Genomic DNA, 23,600 nt, shown 5'->3' on the forward strand with positions numbered 1-23,600 from the left:
CTCAGATAAGGGGCTTTGCCTCTTGATGGTCTGCTTGATGGCCACCAGGTGATCCTTGCTCTCCTCATTTTCCTCCAATAAATACTTTGGGCAAATCTTTGACCCTTTGTATTTCTCCATGCTCACGTCTACTTGTCTGTTAGGATCCCAAGAAAGGGAAAATGGCACAGTGAAGAGGAGCGTCCAGTCTGTCTGCCTACTTCCTGCTGAAAAGGGGCCTTGAAAGGATAAGTTGCATTTTTTTCTTTTCTTGCTTTTTGTCATGAAGGTAATGAAGGGTCATGAAAAACTTGTTCATGAGGTAAGACCAGATTCCATCAAGAGGCCCCACAAAAATGGAAGTTGCTGTTGCAGGCTGGTATTGGGATTGCATAGTCATCTGTAGATGAAATCACTGTAAACTGAACATATAAGTGTTAAAAAGGCAGGAAATTACAGGTGTGCGCCTTCATGCCCACAAATTTTTGTATTTTTAGTAGAGACAAGGTTTCACCATGTTTGCCAGGCTTGTCTCCAAATCCTGACCTCAGATAATCCACCCACCTCCAACTCCCAAAGTGCTGGGATTACAGGCATGAGCCACTGTGTCTGGCCCCTGGGGTTTCGATGTGTGTAATTGTGCATGGCCTCCACCAGTCTAGCTTGGAAAAGGGTAGGGCTTTCAGATAGTTCCATACATACAAAATTATTATTTTTTATAATTTAGAAAAATTAATAGATTTTATTATATAATAGCGTTTTTCATTCCTTCCAACAGACAAGTTACCATATGATCCTGTGTGACCCCACCTCTGTTCGGGCCAGCATTGACGGCCCGATATTGCCAATAGGTTCCGTGTTGGGAACAGCTTCTGTCCAGCTCTGTTATTAGGATTGGGAGCATGAGCTTCATCTGCCCACGCTAAAGATCACATGCATGATTTTTTGTGTGTGAGTATGGGAACAGCAGGTAGTTAATATCACAAATACATCTTGCCAGGTTAAACCAAAGGCAACAGTTAAAGTCCAAAATTCTTGAATGAACTTAGAGAGATCCTGACTAAATAAACCCAACTTGGACTGAATTTGCAAAAGATCAGACATGATCAGAAAAGGGACATGAACTCGGCTTGTTCCCAAATTTTCATTAGCCACCTCAGAGAGAGGCAAAATATTTTGGGGATTTTTCTGAGGACTCTGTACTAGTAGCATATGTGAATCCCATGAGAGTACATGAAGGGAAGAAAGTATTTGGGTATGTGAGTGGGAGGATGGACTGGGGAATGGAGAAGATGGAGAGGGTGCAGGTGAAGATTGAGCAGGTTGAGGAGGGTGTAATAGGCAAAAGGATCATCTAAGACATCAGAATCAGGAGGGGAGGAAGTTTCTTGGAAGCACACATGACAATTTTTATGTGATTTTGGGGTTGGGGATAAAGCCAAAAAGACCTGAACATATGGGACCTCTGAATCCTTTCCAAGGTTCCAGCAAAAAATCGTTTAAGTTGTAAAATAACTTGCAATCCAAAGTTTCATTAATTGGCCAAATTGATTGATTAGGGAGCTTGTATTGAATCCAAGAAATATTACTCTCTCTCTATATATATATGTATATATATATATGTATATTTGTGACAGAGTCTTGCTCTTTTGCCTAGGCTGGAGTGCAGTGGTGCCATCTTTGCTCACTGCAACCTCCACCTCCTGGGTTCAAGGGATTCTCCCGCCTCAGCCTGTGAAGTAGCTGGAATTACAGGTGCACATCACCACGTCCAGCTAATTTTTTTTTTTTAGACAGAGTTTTACTTTTTTTCCCAGACTGGAGTGAAATGGTTTGATCTTGGATCACTGTAACCTCTGCCTCCAGGTTCAAGCGATTCTCCTGCCTCAGCCTCCTAAGTAGCTGGGAGTATAAGTGCCCACCACCACATCTGGCTAATTTTTAAAAACTATTTTTAGTAGAGACAGGGTTTCACCTTGTTGGCCAGGCTTATCTTGAACTCCTGACCTCAGGTGATCCACCCTCCTTGGCCTCCCAAAGTGCTAGGATTACAGGTATGAGTCACTATGCCTGGCCAATCTTTGTATTTTTAGTAGAGACAGGGTTTCACCATGTTGGCCAAGCTGGTCTTGAACTCCGGACCTCAGGTGATATGCCTGCCTTAGCCTCCCCAAAGTGCTGGGGTTACAGGCATAAGCCATTATGCCCAGTCTTGTATGAGTATTTTTAAGTTTGTGGGTCAAAATGGGACCAATAGGACAATTTTTAAGGAGGCAATCCAAGGATGAGTTGGATGGAACAGAATTAATTGAACCCATGTTGGGTTTAGACAAGGAACTGCAAGACCCCTGAGGGGTCCCTGTGTAGAACTGAGATCAGCTGCTTCCAGGACAAGGCTTACAGAGTGTTAAAGTGAAATGACCTTGTCACCCTGACAGGCAACAGCTCTTTTGTCTTAGCCTTGGGGTAACACTAGGGGATGGCTCTTGGCCGGAAACTGTCAATTGCCAACGAGAACTCAAGCGGGTTCACTGGCAGTCCGAAAACAGAAAAGAGCCCTGGCCAGTCCCTCACCCCGAAAGTTAAGGACAGCCAGGTGTCCCTTCTCTAGGGTTCAGGATCCCACGGAAGAGCTGCCTCCGCCAGAGACTGTCAGTTCCCAAGAGTAAAGAACCAGACCGTGGAAAGAAGCAGGGAGAAAAAGGAAGAGGGAAATCCCAGTAAAGTCCTGATAGGGGCCACCAAGATGCCAGGCGAGGTGTCAGAGCCCCGGAACTGGGAAGTGGTTGGCTCTCGGGTGGTAAAAGAATTTACCAACAACAGTATAGGTCTGAAAAGGAAAGTTTTATTAGATGGAAAGGGCGGTGCAGCAGAGCCCAGCTGGCGCTTCAGCAAGAGGACTGAGCTCCCTGAGGGGAACTGAAGGGTAATTTGGACCACATTGGTCACTTAGGTCATGTAAATGGTTAAATTTGTCTATATTTTGGTGCCTTGATGTCAGCAAATGTTGCACAATGGGTGTGGACATGCATGCATTCCGGAGATGTACAGAAATTCTAGTTACTTATAAATTCTTGGGAAGGAAGCCTGGTACCAGATGTGGCTTTAGATCACAGGGAAGTGCCATTCTGAATTCCTCAGATAAGGGGCTTTGCCTCCCGGCGGTCGGCTAGATGGCCACCAGGTGATCTTTGCTCTCCTCAGTGTGGCTTTGAAGACTATAAAGGCGCAGCGCGCCAGTGAGGCGGGTTAGCCCCAGACGGCGGAGAGGAAGGGCAGGGTCGGCGGTCCCGAGACCCCGGGCGGCCCCCTCGGAGGTCAGCCTCGCTCGTGCCTCCCGGCCCTCTCCTACTCTCAGTTGACCGAGGCGGACAGCGGGCTGTGGGCGGGCAGGAGGCTGCGAGGGGCGGGGGGCAGGAAGGGGCGGGGGGCTCGGCGCACTCGGCAGGAAGAGACCGACCCACCGCCCGCCGCCGTCCGCGCGCCTCTGCCACTCTCTCCCCGCCATGTGGGCGCTCCTGCTCGCCTTATTCGCCTTCGCGCCGGCCGTCAGCCCGGCTCTGGGGGCGCCCGGGAACTCGGTGCTGGGCCTTGCGCCTCCCGCGACCACCGAGGTCCCGGGCTCGATTCCAGCCCCGCCTAGCAGACCCGGACAGCCGCCCGCGGGGACGGCTAAAGGTGAGTTTCCCGAACGCCAGCCCGCTCCCCCGCAAGCCGGCTGCCCCATCCCCTGCCCCGTGGGGCGACCCTTCCCAACACATGCGCGCACAGGCACACTCACGCACACACACACACACACGCAACTCACACCCCCCACACGCACACTCGCACCCACACGCACTGTCTCTCACAGACACACACACGCGCGCGCGCACTCACACTCACACACATACACACACTCACACTCACCCCCTCCCTCACTCCCTGCTGTGAGCAATGGCTGCTGACTCTGCAGCCCCGCTTCCCGGCCAGACCTAGTCGGCAGTCCCAGGACAGGCGCCAGTGGGATGCTGCCTCTTCCAAGCCCCAAACCTTCCCTTTTCACCAAGGAGGAAACAGGCCAGAGCCGGCAGGAGGGGAGACAGAGGGGCAAAAGCTCTCAAGGTGCAGAGCAAGACTCTGTAGGAGAGTTTGAAGGCGAGGGCTGGAGAGAAGGAACAAAAGGAAAGGAGGGAGAGCCCCTCGCTGAGGCTGCCGGGAGGATGGGGCAGAGCGGGAGAGGAAGGCAGCCTGACATCCCGGCTTCCCAGATGTGGGATGGGAGAGGAGGAGCGCAAGCGGATAGCACTCAGGGATTTCTAGAGGAGGCAAGTGGAGGTGGGTCCTGAAGGGTGATGTCCGCGAGTCAGGAGAGTCTGGCAAGTGGGGGGCGGGGGGGGGGGGACTGCCAAGAAGGAAGCGGAAGGCAAAAGCACAGGGTACCAGATATGGAAATGGGCAGCCTGTTCTGGAGACAACTGTGGAGCTTGGATGGGTACCCCCCACACCTGCCCAGTGCAGAGCCTTGTGTCGAAGGGTGGGCAGGCGGGCAGGAGGACAAGCCCAGCCCCGAATGCCTCCGCACCCAGGCAGACGTGGATTCCAGGACAGGCCATCTGAGCCCAGAGGGCAGATGCAACAATGGAAGCAGCACGGGGCTTTGGGGCATCATGCCTAGTCTGGAACTAAGAAAGCCTCCTTGGAAAGGCATCTGGGCCGAGATGCAAAGGAATAACGGGAATTAGGTGAAAAAAGTCAGAGGCAAGGGGTAGTATTACAGGGGAGAGGGTAGCTAGTGCAAAGGCCTGGAGGTAAAGTGCCAGACTCAGCTCTTTGGAGCAACCAAATAGTTTCTAGAGGCCGGGTGCAGCTCTCTATTGGGTTAGAGGGTCAGGTGAGAGGCTAGCCAAGCATGTAGTCACCTCAGAGAGGAGAAGGAGGAGCTAAGGAAGTGGCCGGAGGGGCAGATTGGGGTCAGATTGCAGACCTTTGATGTCAGCCTAGGCTGTTAGAGCCTGCTGTGGGCTCGAATGTCTTCTTGGGCTGGCAGATCTTTCCATCCAGGGTTTCACCATTCTTCCTTTCCTCCATGCTGTGCCTCTTGGACCTCAAGGGACCTCAGAACAGCATGTCCGGATTCGAGTTATCAAGAAGAAAAAGGTCATTATGAAAAAGCGGAGGAAGCTAACTCACCCCACCCCCCTGGTGACTGCCAAGCCCCTTGTGACTTCCAGTCCAGCAGGGACCCTCAACTCCCATGAGAAACAAGAACCAGGTACTGCCTCTCAAGGGCCCTGTCCAGACGTGCAGCCCCTGGGGCACTTTACCAGCGCAGCCGTTGGCCTCATGGGCATGGGCATGCCCCCTGCTTGCCTAGCACAAGAGCAAGCTTAGGCTAAGCTTCCCACCTGCCCTGGCTACCATCCCTGTGGTCCTGTCTCACTGCTCCATCCCCGGCCCAGGCTGTCCTCCTTTGGGTCTGGAGTCCCTGCGAGTTTCGGATAGTCGGCTTGAGGCATCCAGCAGCCAGTCCTTTGGTCTTGGACCACACCGAGGACGGCTCAACATCCAGGTCAGTAATCCTGGCTCAGAGCCTTGGTCTCAGGGTAGGGAAGGCAGCCCCTGGGAGCTTCTCTCCTACTCCCTCTCTGTCCTGGCCTACCCCACTCTGTCCACCTGGGGCTGAGCACCATGTCCTGCATCTGCAGTCAGGCCTGGAGGATGGTGATCTATATGACGGAGCCTGGTGTGCTGAGGAGCAGGATGCCAATCCATGGTTTCAGGTGGATGCTGGGCACCCCACCCGCTTCTCGGGTGTTATCACACAGGGGAGGAACTCTGTCTGGAGGTGAGGCAGGCTAACCCTATGTCAGGAGGTCATGGGTGGACACAAAGGACTGGGGTGGGAGTCCTGGGGGCACTGATGGTCTCTCTCCACCTCTCCTGCCAGGTATGACTGGGTCACGTCATACAAGGTCCAGTTCAGCAATGACAGTCGGACCTGGTGGGGCAGTAGGAACCACAGCAGTGGGATGGACTCGGTGAGTGGTCCCACTGTGGCTGGGGCCCTCCATGCTGGGAGTTGTGTGCCTAGCCTGGGCTAGGCTGAGGCTCCTCTGAGGACAAAGAATAGATGCCTGCTTAGGCTTCCCAGGAGGAAGGAGTTGTTGTCAGGAGGGTGGCACACAGCAGGCACCCTTGGGAGCCAGCTGCTTTGGGACATGCCACATCCTCCCCAGATAACCCCACCACAGGGTGGGTGCTGCTTCACGGTACAGCTGTGTCCTGGCACGCCCCTTCTGGCCTGGGGCCTCTGGCCCACATCACTTCTTGCCTCCTCGTGGCTCTGGAGGAGCCACTAGAGGAGTGGACTAGAGGTCCATGAGACACTTCCGCGTCTCATGGACCTCTTTTTACATCAGGCTACAGGGTGGAGTCCTGGCCAGCCCTAGGACTGGCTTCCCCTGAGTCATGTGGCCAAACTGGTCTAATAAACTGAGTCCAACCCAGAGAGCAGGGCTCCTAGGGCTGCCCATTGGCAGGCGCTGTGGGCCGGGGTGTGTGTTTGACTCAGAGTACAAATCTCTAGCTGAGCACAGTAGGAGTAGGGAGACAGTGAGCTTGGAGGCCTGAGCTCCTTCCCCAGGTCCTGGGCCAGGTCTGGGGTTTGAGCAGCCACAACAGATAACTTGCTGCCCCCAGGTATTTCCTGCCAATTCAGATCCAGAAACTCCAGTGCTGAACCTCCTGCCTGAGCCCCAGGTGGCCCGATTCATTCGCCTGCTGCCCCAGACCTGGCTCCAGGGAGGCACATCTTGCCTCCGGGCAGAGATCCTGGCCTGTCCCGTCTCAGGTGGGCAGTCAGGCCAGGGCTGGTTGGGCAGGGCCTGGATGCAGGGTGCATCTTCCACTGTGGACATGCCCTTTACCATAAACTCAACCTCCACCAGATCCCAATGACCTATTCCTTGAGGCTCCTTCGTGGGGATCCTCTGATCCTCTGGACTTTCGGCATCACAATTACAAGGCCATGAGGAAGGTCAGATATAACTCCTATGACCTGGGAAGGAGGGCCCACCCATCTCAGGTCCGCCTCCCACCGGGGCACAACCTGCTGTGACTGCGCTTGTGTGCCCCCACTGCCTCCTGATGTCTCAGCCTTCTCTCCTGAGCGCCGTCCCACTTTCCCTTACTATGGGGCCTCACCTGTCCTGCCCCTTCCTCCCGGCTCTGCTGCCGCTCCCCTCCTGTACCATGCTGGGATGCCCACTGTGTGGGCCACTGCTGACTTTTTAAGTCTTTTCATGGCACATGTGATGTGCCCCTGGGCATACCCCTCCCATGCCTCATGCCATGCTACACTCCGCCCACCAGCTGATGAAGCAGGTGAATGAGCAGTGCCCCAACATCACCCGCATCTACAGCATCGGGAAGAGCTACCAGGGCCTGAAGCTGTATGTGATGGAAATGTCGGACCAGCCTGGGGAGCATGAGCTGGGTACTGGCAGGGGGAGTGGGGAGAGGTAGGCACAGGGCAGGGCCCTGGGCATGAGCCAGCTGCAAGTCCCCATGTGTCCCCAGGGGAGCCTGAGGTGCGCTACGTAGCTGGCATGCATGGGAACGAGGCCCTGGGGCGGGAGTTGCTTCTGCTCCTGATGCAGTTCCTGTGCCATGAGTTCCTGCGAGGGAACCCACGGGTGACCCGGCTGCTCACTGAGATGCGCATTCACCTGCTGCCCTCCATGAACCCTGATGGCTATGAGATCGCCTACCGCCGGGTAGGCCACCTGGCACGAGGGCCACTCTGTCCTTCTGCCCTGGTGCCTGGACCTGCTCAGCTTGAACAAGCCCCTTCCCTAGCAGGGCTCAGAGCTGGTGGGCTGGGCAGAGGGCCGATGGAACGTCCAGAGCATTGACCTTAACCACAATTTTGCTGACCTCAACACACCACTGTGGGAAGCACAGGACGAGGGGCAGGTGCCCCACATCGTCCCCAACCATCATGTGCCATTGCCCACTTACTATACCTTGCCCAATGCCACTGTGAGTATTCTGAAGGTGGCAGTGGAGGGCTGTGGGGGTCGGACCTTGTCTCTGTCTCCTGCCCCTCCTGACCTGCCCCATCCAGGTGGCTCCTGAAACTCGGGCAGTAATCGAGTGGATGAAGCGGATCCCCTTTGTGCTAAGTGCCAACCTTCATGGGGGTGAGCTCGTGGTGTCCTATCCATTCGACATGACTCGCAGCCCTTGGGCTGCCCGCGAGCTCACGCCCACACCGGATGATGCTGTGTTTCGCTGGCTCAGCACGGTCTATGCTGGCAGTAATCTGGCCATGCAGGACACCAGCCGCCGACCCTGCCATAGCCAGGACTTCTCCATGCATGGCAACATCATCAATGGGGCTGACTGGCACACAGTCCCTGGGAGTATGTGCCTGAGGGTGGAGTTAGCACCATCCCCCCACTCCCCCACCCCACCCCTGCCCTGATAAGACAGCCTGGTGTCAGTTCCCACCCTGAAGTGTCTCTCAGAGAAGGGAGGGGAGTGGGAGGATGGTACTCCATCCTGCCTGCTTAGGCACCAGTGTCTGGTACCCTTAGGCATGAATGACTTCAGCTACCTACACACCAACTGCTTTGAGGTCACTGTGGAGCTGTCCTGTGACAAGTTCCCTCATGAGAGTGAATTGCCCCAGGAGTGGGAGAACAACAAAGACGCCCTCCTCACTTACCTGGAGCAGGTTGGATCTAAGTCCCCTGGCCCCCTGCCTGCCTTAATCCCTCCTGCTCTTCATTTAGGCTACAGCTCCTACCAGGGGTTCTTCTAAGGTCCAGTTGAGCATTCAGACTCACAAGATACCATGGGCCATGCTTGGGATCAGATTGTCTTGGAAGCACACAGGACAGGAAGCACAGTTTGCCAGCAGTGTGGCATCCGTGTTAGAGCCTCTGGGAGGAGCCTCCACTGCAGTCTAGGTGGTGGTCCATGACGCTGTACCAGAGCTATCCTCAGGAGAGATGCACGCGAGGCAGGTGCAGGAACTGTCCTGGCGTAGAAGCTTCATGTTCCATGGATCTCATATCCCTTGTCATGGCCCCATAAGCAGAGCTTCCAAAGGGTCTACCAAAGATAAGCCCAATAACCTGGGAAAGCCCAAACATAAGCCTTCCTACCAGGTATTTCTCGTTTTCTTAGTCCAGATGTGATATATATATATATATATATATATATATATATATATATATAATGTATAATTATTATTTACCAGAAGTGTTACCTAGGAACATGGTAGACCTACCACTTTGATCAGGTTTGCAGGGGAACAGAGCCAGCAAGTTAACTAAAGGTCACGTTCTTCTGCAGAAAGGGAAGGGCTCTGATAAACTTTTCCCACACAGGTGCGCATGGGCATTGCGGGAGTGGTGCGGGACAAGGACACGGAGCTTGGGATTGCTGATGCTGTCATTGCTGTGGATGGGATTAACCATGATGTGACAACGGGTGTGTGTGACCGGGAGGGCAGGGGAAGGGGCTGGAGGGCTGGGGGCTTGGGAAGAAACTGAGGATCATTGATTGGCTCCTGATCCTGCCCTTCACTCTCCTCAGCGCGGGGCGGGGATTACTGGCGTCTGCTGACCCCAGGGGACTACATGGTGACTGCCAGTGCCGAGGGCTACCATTCAGTGACACGGAGCTGCCGGGTCACCTTTGAAGAGGGCCCATTCCCCTGCAATTTTGTGCTCACCAAGACTCCCAAACAGAGACTGCGCGAGCTGTTGGCAGCTGGGGCCAAGGTGCCCCCGGATCTTCGCAGGCGCCTGGAGCGGCTGAGGGGACAGAAGGATTGATAGCTGTGGTTTAAGAGCCATAGGGCAGGCTGGACCTGTCAGGAACGGAAGGGGAAGAGTAGGGAGGGAGGGGCAAAGTGAAGAAGAGGTGCTCAGGCCCATTAAAGCTACCAGTACCTTAGCTCGTCTTCCTGTTGTCTCTGTGCCCCAGGTCCTCCTCCTGGGGCGGGCCTCAGCCCACCCCTCAGTTCTTATTCTGCACACTTGCACACTCTCATCACTTGGCTTCTGGACACATTGTATGAAAAGAGGATCCCAGCTGGGCTCTTGAACCAAGGGCCTAGCAGAGAAACTCATTTCTGCGGACCAGCTTCTGCTACAGGTACCATTACAGGGCTGCCAGGCATTCGGTAAGCACCTGCTCATTGTAAGGAATTGGGATCAGCAGTGCCTGCGCTCAAACTTCTGGGGTTCCCAGTCAAGGGAAAGGACAGTTCAGCACATTGCGAGGCATGCCAGCATGGTGGCTAGGTGCCGTGGGAGTGCAGGGGGCTGCACACGTGAAATACAGCACTGCAGATCAACAGGGCTCAGGCAGTCAAGGATGCCGCAGAGTTAGTGACTCTATAAGTTCAGCTGGGAGGTGGGCAGGGTGTGGAGTATGGACAGGGATGGCTTCCATGAAGAGGGTCAGCCAAAAGTGGGTCAGCTGTGAATATTTGAATTTGCTTCAGCCATTCGATAGGCTTTGATGAGTTTCTATCAGACAGAAGGGGAAGTTGTGTGTCAGTCTGTGTCTTGCCAGGTAAACAACCATTCTAGGCATTTAAAGTGGAGGGAAATTTAATGCTGGAAATGGGATAGAAAGGTGTTGGAAGAACTGGATGAGGCCGGGTGTGGTGGCTCACACCTATAATCCCAGCACTTTGGGAGGCTGAGGTGGGAGGATTGCTTGAGCCCAGAGTTTGAGACCAGCCTGGATAACATAGCAAGATGCCGCCTCTACAAAAATAAAAAATAAGAAACTTAGCCAGGTGTGGTGGCACATGTCTGAGGGAGGCTGAGGTAGGAGGATCACTGGAGCCCAGGAGGTGGAGGCTGCTGAGGCAGCAGTGAGCCATGATGGTGCCACTGTACTCCAACCTGCGTGGTAATAACAAAATAAACAAAAAAGAGCTGGATTGAAAAAAAGGAAGGGAATTTTACGCAGGAATCAGGATAGCACCCTTAGTCTGGTGTTGATAACCTGTATTTGCTGATGGTGCTGGAGCTTATAATCACTTGTGACTACCTGCAGCCACAAGCAATCACCTGCCATGGCTAGGGTCAGAAATAGAATCATTTTTCATTTCCTCCCACTTTCTAGTCCCTGACCTATGAAGTCAGGCTAATTTTTATAATTTTTGGTAGAGATGGAGTTTCGCTATGTTGGCCAGGCTGGTCTTGAACTCCTGACCAGCCTCAAGTGGTTGGCCTGCCTCAGCCTACCAAAGTGCTAGGATTACACAGGTGGGCCACCATGCCTGGCCAACTTTTTATTTTGAAATAATTATAGGTTAACAGGAAGTTGTTCACGTAGTATGAAGAGATACATGTGTGTTTGAGTATTCTCCCAGGGGTGACATATAGCTGTAGTATAATATCGTATGGCCCTAATTGTCTTCCTCCAAATTCGTAAGTTGTAGCCCTAACCCCAGCTTCCTCAGAATGTATGTGGTGCTAGTGTCTTTCAAGATGTAATTAAGGCCAAATGGGGTCAAATGGATGGTCTCTCCAATATGACTGGTGTCATAAGAAGAGGAGGTCGGGTGCATTAGCTTATGCCTGTAATCTCATCACTTTGGGAGGCTGAAGCGGGAGAATTGCTTGAGCCACTGCACGCTAGCCTGGGTGACAAAGTGAGACCGTTTCAAAAAAAAAAAAAAGAGAGATTAGGACACAGATACACACAGAGGGAAGACCATGTGAGGACATAGAGAGAAGGCATCCATCTACAGGCCAAGGAGAGAGGCTTCAGGAGGAATAAAATCTGCTGACAATTTGACCTTGGATTTCCAGACTCCAATGCTCTGAGGAAATAATTTCCGCCCCCCTCCCCCAGACAGAGGCTCATTCTGTTACCCAGGCTGGAGTGCAGTGTTGAAATCTCGGTTCAGTGCAACCTCCGCCTTCCAGGTTCAAGCGATTCTGCCAAAGCCTCCCAAGTAGCGGGGATTACAGGCACCGGCCACTACGCCTGGCTAATTTTTGTAATTTTAGTAGAGATGGGGTTTCATCATATTGGCCAGGCTGGTCTCCAACTCCTGACCTCGTGATCTGCTCGCCTTGGCTTCTCAAGTGCTGGGATTACAGGTATGGGCCATTGCACCTGGCAGAGAAAATAATTTTTTTGGTTGAAGCTACCCAGCCTGTGGTACTTGCCGTGGCAGCCCTAGCAAACTAATACATACATCCAAATGCGAAAACTGACATTGGTACATTACAGTCAGTTCAACTACAGACCTTGTTCTGTTTTTGGCATTAAAACATACACACACACACACACACACACACACACACACACACAAACTCTGTATTCATTTGTGTTTAGTTTTGTGCAGTTTTATCCTATGTTTAGATTTGTGTAACCACCACCACGATCAAGATATAGAACTGCTCCCTCACCACCAAAGAACTCCCTTATGTGACTTTTTGGTATTTGCGCCCCTTTTCTCCTCCATCTCCATTTCTTTCTCTTGGTTACTACTAATTTGTTCTCTCATTTCTATAGTTTTGTCATTTAGAGAATGTTATAGGAACGGAATAACAGAGCATGTAATCTTTTGAGATTGACTTTTTTTACCAAGCATAATGCCCTTGACATTCATCAAGGTTGTTGCATGCCTCAATAGTTCATGTCTTTTTATTGCAGAGTGATATTGCTTTATATGGATGTTCCAGAGTTTGTTCAACCATTCACTCATTAAGGGACATTTCAGTTGTTTCCAGTATTTCGCTATTAGGATACAGCCAATAGGAACATTCACGAACAGATTTTTGTGTGAACCTAAGTTTTCATCTTTCTGGGATAAATGCCCAAGGATATGATTGCTGGATCATATAGTAAGTGTGTGTGAGTGTCTGTACCATTTACCTTCCCATCAGCAATGTACGAGCGAGCCAGCTTCTCTGCATACTTGTCACCCCTTGGTGTTACCATCACTTGTTATTTTAGCTGTTCATTATGCACCTATTTTAGCTGTCCTAATAGGTGTGTAGTGAAATAGCGTGGCTTTAATTTGCATTTCCCCAGTGGCTAAGGATGTTGAACATCTTTTCAGGTACTTATTTGTCATCTAAATCACCTCTTTGGTGAAATATCTGCTCATATATTTGTCCATTTTATAATTGGATTGTTTTTATTTTTTTTAACTGCAGAGTTTTTTTAAACTGCCCATTAAAAAATTGCATTGTTTCTTTTCTTATTTTTAAGTTTTGAGGGTTAGATACAAGTCCTTTGTCTGATATATGATTTGTAAATATTTTCTCCCAATCTGTGGCTTGTCTTTTCATTCTCTCTCTCTCTCTTTTAAAGCAAAAAAGAGTCTTGTTTTATTTGAATGATTGGTCTATGTAATTGCTGAGGCCACTGAGTACAGACAAGGAGCAGGGAGCGCTTTTTCTCTTTGTCTCTTCCTTTTTGGACAGAGTCTTGATGATCCTTTTTGGGCTGGAGGTAGTACATTTGTATGCTTCCTTGGTCTCAGACCTCAAATTGTGGATGTGTTCCGTAAGAATCTGTGTACCTTTGGGAGGCTGAGTTGGGCGCATTACGAGGTCCGGAGTTCAAGGCCAGCCTGGCCAACATGGTGAAACCCCGTCTCTACTAAAAATACAAAAATCAGCTGGGCAAGAGGGTGCATACCTGTAATCCCAGCTACTTAGGAGGCTGAGACAAGAGAATTGCTTGAACCAGGACCCGGGAGGTGGAGGTTGCAGTGAGCCAAGATCATACTCCAGTCTGGGCTACAGAGCAATATTTCATCTCAAAAAAAAAAAATCTGGGTATTCCTTCATCTTCAGGTATATGCTATGATACATGCGGCAGCCAGTCTGCTTAGATTCCCAGTATCTTCTGGGCAGTGGATGCAGAATTCTCTTCCTCTTCATCCAGGTTAACTTCTCTGGCACCCAAGCATTGACAGTATCTTTTCACTTACTTACTTACTTATGCCCATAGGCCTGCCCTCCTGGCAGGTGAAGGTGTTTTTCCAGCATGAAGCCCAGGAAAGGACGGTCAGAGACTTGGGATTATCAGCCCGTCTTTGATCAGCTTTTGAATCTGCTGGTAGGTGTTGGCATTGGTGAGTTCATTGGTCTTGTTATGGTCCAGCCAGACCATTTTTTGCCACAGTGGAGGATCTTGGAGGCAAGTCTCTTCTGAAGCTTGGACATGCAGCTGCTGCTGCAATGACAAAAGGAAAGAATTTTTTATTCTCTTAATAATGTTCTTTGCAGAGCAGAAGTTTTAAGTTTTGAGAAATTTAAATTTATCAATTTTTTCTCTTATAGATGGGTTTTTTGTGTCCTATCTGAAAGCCCTTTGACTGACCAAAGATCATGAATATTTTCTCCCGAGTCTAAGTGTTTTATAGTTTTACATATTAATTTAGGTTTATAATATATTTTGAGTTAATTTATATATATATATGAAATGTAAGTCTAGGTTGTTTTTTTTTTTTGCATATGGAAGTCCAATTGTTCCAGCACCTTTTGTTGAAAAGGCTGTTCTTTCTTCATTGAATTGTCTTTACATCTTTGTCAAAAATTAACTGACCATATTTATGTGGGTCTATTTCTAGAATTTTTAGTTTGTTGCATTGGCATGTATTTGTCCTTTTGCTAATACCACAGTGCCTTGACTACAGTAGTTTAATGGTACATCTTAAAACTGGGTAGTGTGCATATGCAAAATAATGCAACTGGATCCTTCTGTTACACCATATCCAGAAATTAACTTGAAATGGATCAAAACTATGCCCCAAAGAGCTAACCCATAAAATTCCTAGGAGAAGAAAACAGGGAAAAATCTTCATGACATTGGATTTATTGGATATATCACCAAAGTACAGGCAACAACAACAAAAATAGGTAAGGTGAACTTCATCAAAGTTAAAAACTTTCGTGCATCAAAGAACACAGTCAAGAGAGTGAAACAGTATTCCACAGGATGGTAGAAAATGTTTGCAGAAATTTAAATATCCAGAATATGTAAAGAAATTCTATAACTCAGCATCCAAAACCCAAAAAAACCTAACTCCAAAATGGACAAGGAACTTTAATAAGCATTTCTTCAAAGAAGACACACAAATGGCGAGTAAGCACATGAAAAGATGCTCAGCATCATTAGTCATTAAGGAAATGCAAACCGAAACAAGATACCACTTTACACCCTAAATTAGAATGGCTATTATCAATAAAATTAACAATAAAAAGTGTTGGTGGACCAAGCACGGTTCATGCCTCTAATTTCAGCACTTTGGGATGCCCAGTCAGGTGGATCACTTGAGGCCAGGAGTTCAAGACCAGCCTGGCTGACATGGTGAAACCCTGTTTCTACCATAAATACAAAAATTAGCCAGGCCTGGTGGCATGTGCCTGTAGTCTCAGCACTCAGGAGGCTGAAGCATGAGAATTGCTTGAACCCAGGGTGGAGGTTGCAGTGAGCTGAGGTGGCACCACTGCACTCAAAACAAACTAAAAGGTGTTGGTGAAAATGTGGAGAAATCAAAATCTTCATGCACTGCTAGAATGTAAAACATTGCATCTGTGGTGAAAAACAGTTCAGTAATTCCTCAAAAAATTAAGCACAAAATTACAATATGACCCAGCAATTTCACTTCTCAATATTCCTCCAAAGAATTGAAAGCAATGCTCAAAGAGATACTCGTACTCCAAATGTTCATAGCAGCATTATTTCAATATCCAAAAGGTGAAGACAACCCAAGTGTTCAGACAGATGAATGAATACACAAAATGTGGTATACACATAAAATAGAATATTACTCAGCCATAAAAAGGAATAAAATTCTGATACAAGCTACAGCAAGAATGAACTTTGCAAATACTATGCTAAGTGAAATAAGCCAGATACATGATTCCTCTTATATGAGGTACCCAGTATAGACATATATGATTCCGCTTATATGAGGTACCCAGAATAGACAAATTCATAGACACAGAAAGTAGAATAAAGGTTACCAGGGACTGGGGGGAGGGAGAATGAGGAGTTAATGTTCAGTGGGTACAGGGTTTCTGTTTGGAATGATGAATAAGTTCTGGAAATAGATAGTAATGCTGGTTACACAACATTGTGAATGGATTTAATGCCACTGAAATTGAATTATACACTTAAAAATGGCTGAGAGATGGGTGTGGTGGCACAAGCCTGTGTTCCTAGCTACTTAGAAGGCTGAAGTGGGAGGATCGCTTGAGCCCAGGAGTTCAAATCTAGCCTGGGCAAGCAACATAGTGAGACTTCATCTCTTTTTTTAAAAAAGCTAAATGGTAAATTTTATCTTGTGCATGCTTTACCACAATAAAACAATCTGGGAGGCCGGGTGCGGTCGCTCACGCCTCTAATACACTATGAGGCCTGGGCGGGTGGATCACCTGAGATCAGGAGTTTGAGACCAGCCTGGCCAACATGGTGAAAACCTAACTCTACCAAAAATACAAAAATTAGCCGGGTGTGGTGGTGTGCGCCTGTAATCCCAGCTACTCTGGAGGCTGAGGCAGGAGAATCGCTTGAACCCGGCAGGCAGACGTTGCAATGAGTGGAAATTGCATCACTGCATTCCAGCTTGGGCAACAGAGCAAGACTCGGTCTCAAAAAACAAAAACTAAAAAACAACCTGGGACACACACAAACACACACGCACACGCACACACACACACACACACACACACACACACACACACACACAAATGGGCAGTGTGAGTCCTATGCCTTTTTCTTTTCAAACTTGTTTTGGCTATTTTTGTCTTCTTACCTTTCCATATGCATTTTAGATTCAGCTTGTCTACCTCCAAAGATTCTTGCTAGGAGTTTGATTGGAATTGCATTAGATTTAATGGGTCAATTTGGTCAAGTTTTATGGGATCTGTTGGCCAAGGGCATGCCAGGATATCTCCTCCAAAGTTAGAATCGCTGCATCTTTGTGGAAAGTAGAAAAGTTCCTTTTTAAAGTTTTCTTTCTGTTAAAGAATGAGCGTGCTAATAACTCTTTGTTAAGCCCTACTCTAGGTAGCTGTTAGACATGCTGTGCTTACAGGCACATAGCACATGCCACGTCCTTGAGCTTCAACCAAGATACCTGTGCTGGACGTGCTCACAGGCACGTCCCAGCTTTCCATTGCTTGTACCTGTTTTAGAAAAGTTTTAAGTTGTTCTCATTTCTGTGAGCTTCCCCTAGTCAGTCAGTAGTGTCCCTGTTGCCTAAGGGAAAATTAGGTTGTTGCCCCTGCAGTGCAGAGGGAGGAACAGAGCAGACTCAGAGTTTTTGTTTTGTTTTGGGAAAAGACTCTTTTTGTTTGTTTGTTTTTGGTTTTATTTTGTTTTGTTTTTTTTGAGACGGAGTCTGGCTCTGTTGCTCAGGCTGGAGTGCAGTGGTGCGATCTCAACTCACTGCAACCTCCACCTCCTGGGTTCGAGCAGTTCTCCTGCCTCAGCCTTCCAATTAGCTAGGATTACAGGCATGCACCACCATGCCCAGCTAATTATTTGTACTTTTATTAGAGACGGGGTTTCGTCATGCTGGCCAGGCTGGTTTCGAACTCCTGACCTCAAATGATCCGCCCATCTCGGCCTCCCAAAGTGCTGGGATTACAGGCCTGAGCCACCATGCCCTGCCTGGAAATAGACCCTTGAGTATCAAAAGGGAAGGGCACAGAGAAGCAGGAGTGGAAGCCAAGGTGATATCTTGGAAAGAGATGAGAGCAACAGCAAGACTGCCAGCCCTCACCCTGCCTTGGGGACTGGCTCAGGGTCGCTGACCTGGAAGGTAGAAGAGAAGGGAAATGGGGTTTAACCTGGGTAGAGGGTAGGTGGGGGGATAGGCAGAAGAGTGAGTCATCTTTCAGAGACATCCAAGGCAATGACATGGCAGAGCCGACGTAGACATCACCCATGGTCCTCCCAAGGAGTGACTATGATTGAGTCAACTGTGTGCTTCCTCTGTGTGTCCACCTCTGCTGCACAGCTCTGTTGAGTGTCACCTGATCTCCCTGGATGGATTCCTGCCCTTTGTCAATGGTCCAGGACATTCCCTATAAGCCCCACTTGAAACAGAAGAGGACTCTTTGCCACCCAAGAAGTGGGGATGGTGTAAAGAAAGGTGTCGCTCTTGTTCTTGGATTTACTGGGTAGAGGGATACAGTGGAGGCTCTTAAGAGTTCCACCAGATCCTTACCAGCTGGTGTGCTCATCCCCAGCTGGGGTGAGTGTTGGCTGCTGACGGCTCGCAGCTGTCCCCTTCTCCCAAGTAGTGCCCTTGGCCAAATGGGAGGTGCTTTACCCAGGAGGTTTCACCCTCCACTCCCCTCCGGCAGCCTGCAGCCAGTGGCTGACAGGCTCAGGGATATTAGAGGTGTCTCCCTGTCACGGAGTCTCCCTTATACCCAACTGAGGCGCACTTGGTGCTTCGGCTCCATGTGGGACTGTGCTAGCTTCCTGCAGAGACCGCATTCTTGCCCAGTCCTTTCCCCTGCCCTGTTCTGCTTTCCTCTCTCCTTTTTGTCCAGAGAGCAGTTTCATGTGCTCTAAATCCCCTCTTCAGGCTCTGCACCCAGGGAACCCCACCAAAGATAATGGGCTGATAGTATGTGCTGAACAAATTGTGGATCTTGCTGGGCGTGGTGGCTCACATCGCTCACATCGGTAATCTCAGCACCTTAGGAGGTGGAGGTAGGAGGGTTGCTTGAGGGCAGGAGTTCAAGACTGTCCTGGGCAACATGGTGAGACCCTTGTCTCTACAAAAAATAGAAAAATTAGCCGGGTGTGGTGGCACATGCCTGTATTCCCAGCTACTCAGTGGGCTGAGGTGGGATTTCTTGAGCTCAGGAGGTGAAGGCTGCAGTGAGCTAAGACAGTGCCACTGTACTCCAGCCTGGGTGACAGAACAAGACCCTGTCTCCAAAAAAAAAACAAAATAAATAAATAAAACAAACTGTGGCTCTAATGGCAATGTAGCCCCATCCCACCAGGCTGTGTGAGGGGACGAAGAGGGCTTGCCGGAGCTCTTTCTCCTCCCCTGGCAGCTCCTGCTTTATACCCGCACCCACACGGGCACACACTCCTCCCCGCACCCCTACACACAGTGCGTCCTCCTGCAGAGCCCCTTCCCAGAGGAAGTGTGTTTGGAGGAATTCTGTCAACGTGGACACTTGATGAGACAGCCTTTTTCACTTTCAGGTGAGACCAAAAGAGAGGATGCCCCGGCCTCACTCAACAAGGGACCGAGAGATTTCGGAAGTCTCTTGGTACCTGCTCCTGGCCCCGCCTGACTCTGGGCACCCTGCAGAGCTGTGTGCTGTGGAACCTGAGCGGGCATCACGGACAGACCTGCCAGGCTCGGGCCTGCTCAGCCACTCGACCACATTCTGCCGGCAGCCACAGTTTGTCTTGGCAAGGTCAGCCTCAGGCCCGGCTCCAGGAAGGCCCTGGGGAGCAGCCCAGACAAGCCAGCTTTCACCACAGAAGCCAACGCTGGCTGGTCTTGAGGCAGTGCCAGCCTGAGAGTGGCTGGAGTCTCCCACACCCACCTAAAGGTGAACTCGGTTCTGGGTGAGCACGTGGGTGTGTGGAGGAGGCAGGCTCCTAGATGGGTGGAACCCCCCAGAGAGGCAGCAGGGGCAGGGGGCCAAGCCAGAGGGCTTTCCTGACCTACACTGATCAGCGCCTTAGGAACTGGACTCATGGGATGTCTGCCAGGAGCCCTGGCAGCCTAGCCTGAGCCTCCTCCTCATACCCCGCCAGCTGAGGGTGCATCAGGGCAGCTCCAGCTCCCGGGCTGGCAGGGAGGGGCAGGAGAGGCTTTGGAGAATGAAGATGCTATGATGCTTAGTCCCAGGAACAGCAAACCTGCTACTGAACAGCCAGCTTTCCTTCCCCGTGTAAAAACTTGGCGCCTTCTCTCTCAAGGAATAAAACAGTCAAAAAGGAATGTATACAAACAAAACAGTCTTGTTTCTGTTCCTGCCCTGCTAGGCAGCCTCTTCTGCATATTCAGAGTCATGAGTTCTCTTCCATTCTGTCTCCAGTGGGGGTCCCTGAGATCCTCCTACCCACTTGGCTTGGCAGTCTCTACAGCTCCGAATCCAGGACCTCCCACCCTCCTGAGGCTGCCACTCTGTGCTACCCTGCCAAGGTGAGGCAAGGAGGGGCACTTTGAGCACCTTCACCTTTGGAAGTGCGTGGTGGCAGGGGCTCCTGAACAGAGGACTCACGAGGACTCTTCTGGGTCTCCAACAGAGGGGTCCCAGAGCTAAGGAGCCCAGTGGGCTTGAGTCTTAATGGTTAGAATGGAATGGTAAAAGATGGGTTAGAATCAGGGTAGCATGACTTGGTGAGAGATTAATTTGTGTTTGTTCTTGTGTTTTTCCCTCCACTGCTCCCGGAAGATAGGCCAAGGCAGCACGGCAGTGTGAGGTGCCGAGGTGGTCTGCAGTTCTGTGCTTTGTGTTCCAGAAGCCTAGCTTCTCCAGGAGGAGCAGGGAAGGGCGAGGGCCAGTGAGTGCCTTCTTAGAGTAGTACAGAGAGAGAAGGAGAGAGAAAGAGAAAATGGGCTCTGTGTTAATAATTGGTATATCCTGTATAAAGAATAAGGCCAGGCATGATGACTCACGCCTGTAATCCCAGCACTTTCAGAGGCCAAGGCAAGCGGATCACTTGAGGTCAGGAGTTCCAGACCAGCCTGGCCAACATGGTGAAACCCTAACTGTACTAAAAATACAAAAATTAGCCAGACACGATGGTGGGCGCCTGTAATCCCAGCTACTCAGGAGGCTGAGGCAGGAGAATCGCTTAAACCGGGGAGGGGGAGGTTACAGTGAGCTGAGATCATGCCATTGCACTAAAAAAAAAAAAAAAAAAAAAATATATATATATATATATATATGGCCATTTAAAATTAAACATACAATTAGCTAATGCAATGGCTTAAAATTAGACATGTAATTCAGCACATTAATGAAATAATAGAGAAAGTAATTTGATAAGCAATATTCATAGATTGAAACACACAGTATTTTAAAGACATCAATTCTCCATCAATTGGTTTATAAATTTAATATAATCCCAATGAAAATCCAGCAGGTTTAAAAAATAGAAATTAGGCTTTCCTGTTGTGGCCTGCGTGGTGTCGGCTCGTGGGTCTCAGAGACCCGAAAATTAAGAGCATTTTTACGCCCCAGGGGCCTCTCGTGGCGGCTCTGCGGCCATCACCATGCCACAGAACGAATATATTGAATTACATCGCAAACGCTATGGATACCGTTTGGATTACCATGAGAAAAAGAGAAAGAAGGAAAGTCGAGAGGCTCATGAACGTTCAAAGAAGGCAAAGAAAATGATTGGTCTGAAAGCTAAGCTTTACCATAAACAGCGCCACGCTGAGAAAATACAAATGAAAAAGACTATCAAGATGCAAGAAAAGAGAAACACCAAACAAAAGAATGATGAGAAGACTCCACAAGGAGCAGTACCAGCCTATCTGCTGGACAGAGAAGGACAATCTCGAGCTAAAGTACTTTCCAATATGATTAAACAGAAACGAAAAGAGAAGGCGGGAAAATGGGAAGTCCCTCTGCCTAAAGTCCGTGCCCAGGGAGAAACAGAAGTATTAAAAGTTATTCGAACAGGAAAGAGAAAGAAGAAGGCATGGAAGAGGATGGTTACTAAAGTATGCTTTGTTGGAGATGGCTTTACAAGAAAACCACCTAAATATGAAAGATTCATAAGACCAATGGGCTTACGTTTCAAGAAAGCCCATGTGACACATCCTGAACTGAAAGCCACCTTTTGCCTACCAATACTTGGTGTAAAGAAGAATCCCTCATCCCCACTGTATACAACTTTGGGTGTTATTACCAAAGGTACTGTCATTGAGGTAAATGTGAGCGAATTGGGCCTTGTGACGCAAGGAGGTAAAGTTATTTGGGGAAAGTATGCCCAGGTTACGAACAATCCTGAAAATGATGGATGCATAAATGCAGTCTTACTGGTTTGACAGCAATTTAATATATAATTAGAGGACTACACACCAATTGGAAAAACTGCCATTACTGTACTGTTTCTCAATACTACCAAATAGCCATACATGTCTGCCGTCGAGATTTATTGTAAACATTAAAATAGTCCCGTTGTATAAATGGTCTTTATTTTGAAATCTACTTAGACCCCCATGTTAATAAAACTGATTGAAAAAAAAAATAGAAATTAGGGCAGGCACAGTGACTAACGCCTGTAATCCCAACACTTAGGTAGGCTGAGGCAGGTGGCTCATGAGGTCAGAAGTTTGAGACCAGCCTGGCCAATATGGTGAAACCCCTTCTCTACTAAAAACACAAAAATTAGCCAGGTGTGGTAGCAGGCACCTATAGTCACCATTACTTGGGAGGCTGAGGCAGGAAAATGGCTTGAACTTGGGAGATGGAGGTTGCAATGAGCCGAGATCATGCCACTGCACTCCAGCCTGGGAGACTGAGCGAGACTCCATCTCAAAATAATAAATTAATAAAATAAAAAATAAAATAAATTTAAAAATCTTAACCACTGCACCCGGCCAAAGATTTGTTTAAAAGCATACAAAAGGGGAGGGGAAGTGTGAAGCAAAATAATAAGTAAGAAGCATATAAAAAACACCAGAAAGAAAAGATTGGTGACTTAGGCTACATTCAATTAAGAAATTCTGGTTATCAAAAATCTAATGGCTGGCGTGTGGTTCACAACTGTAATCCCAGCACTTTGGGAGGCTGAGGCAAGTTGATTATTTGAGCCCAGGAGTTTGAAACCAACCTGGGCAACATGGAGAAACGTGTGTGTACAACACACACACACACACACACACACACACACACACACACACAAATTAGCCAAGTGTGGTGGTACGTGCCTGTGGTCCCAGCTACTCTGGGGGCTGAAGTAGGAGGATCACTTGAGCCAGGAGCCTGAGGCTGCAGTGAGCTGTAATTGTGTCACTGCACTCCAGCCTGGGTGACAGAGCAAGACCCTATCACACACACACACACACACACACACACACACACACACCCACCCCTCATAATGGGAGTGAAGAGAAAGGGAGCATGGGAGAAGTGATAAGAAAATCCTGGGTCCATATTTAGGGTCAATGCCTCGCACCCATCAGGACTCTCACATTGAAGGTCTTCTTGTCAACAGCTGACTTCTAGGATGCTGGCTCCAAGGAGGTGGCTCATTCCCTTCCAACATTCAGTGGGTGTTATTACTACCACTGAGGTGGTAGCAGAGGAGGAAGCTGTGCATGGGGTGAGGAAGGCGGCTGGCCCAGGATAAGCAGTTAACACCTTTGGGGAGGCCAGGTGCCGTGGCTCACACCTGTAATCCCAGCACTTTGGGAGGCCAAGGCAGGCGGATCACAAGGTCAGGAGATCTAGACCATCCTGGCGAACACGGTGAAAACCCACTCTACTAAAAATACAAAAAATGAGCTGGGCATCGTGGCATGCACCTGTAGTCCCAGCTACTCAGGAGGCTGAGGCAGGAGAATCACTTGAACCCAGGAGGTGGAGGTTGCAGTGAGCCAAGATTGCACCACTGTACTTCAGCCTGGGCAA

At 49.4% G+C, this 23,600-nt stretch overlaps 1 protein-coding gene and 1 pseudogene across 3 annotated transcripts; both read left to right on the top strand.

The window, feature by feature from the left end:
- The first annotated feature begins 3,417 nt into the window (after window positions 1-3,417).
- CPXM1 (carboxypeptidase X, M14 family member 1) lies at window positions 3,418-9,931 on the top strand. Of its 2 annotated transcripts, none has more exons than XM_032295606.1 (14): window positions 3,418-3,657; window positions 5,072-5,233; window positions 5,421-5,530; window positions 5,667-5,806; window positions 5,909-5,999; window positions 6,661-6,811; window positions 6,909-6,997; window positions 7,333-7,456; window positions 7,540-7,736; window positions 7,819-8,001; window positions 8,087-8,384; window positions 8,559-8,698; window positions 9,357-9,459; window positions 9,565-9,931. In XM_032295606.1, exons 1-14 carry the CDS (start codon window positions 3,486-3,488, stop codon window positions 9,804-9,806), a joined length of 2,202 nt encoding a protein of 733 aa, XP_032151497.1. In that variant the 5' UTR covers window positions 3,418-3,485; the 3' UTR covers window positions 9,807-9,931. The 2 variants fall into 2 exon arrangements, with proteins under 2 accessions (XP_032151497.1, XP_032151498.1); XM_032295607.1 differs by having other exon boundaries at window positions 7,822-8,001.
- Window positions 9,932-21,103: 11,172 nt separating this feature from the next.
- LOC116563004 lies at window positions 21,104-22,131 on the top strand (annotated as a pseudogene). Its single transcript, XR_004274161.1, has one exon. The product of XR_004274161.1 is annotated as a ribosome biogenesis protein NSA2 homolog pseudogene (transcript).
- Window positions 22,132-23,600: the final 1,469 nt, after the last annotated feature.

The sequence above is a fragment of the Sapajus apella genome, unplaced genomic scaffold (assembly GCF_009761245.1).
Source record: "Sapajus apella isolate SASKATOON/1434 unplaced genomic scaffold, GSC_monkey_1.0 scaffold33, whole genome shotgun sequence".
Lineage (NCBI taxonomy): Eukaryota > Metazoa > Chordata > Mammalia > Primates > Cebidae > Sapajus > Sapajus apella.

What these genes read in the sequence shown, in the direction of transcription:
- CPXM1 (XM_032295606.1), top strand. Translation starts at nt 3,486, where the DNA reads ATGTGGGCGCTCCTGCTCGCCTTATTCGCCTTCGCGCCGGCCGTCAGC. An exon ending in ACAGCAGTGGGATGGACTCG is followed by an intron (nt 6,000 to 6,660) that starts GTGAGTGGTCCC and finishes TGCTGCCCCCAG; the next exon opens with GTATTTCCTGCCAATTCAGA. An exon ending in TCCTCACTTACCTGGAGCAG is followed by an intron (nt 8,699 to 9,356) that starts GTTGGATCTAAG and finishes TTTCCCACACAG; the next exon opens with GTGCGCATGGGCATTGCGGG.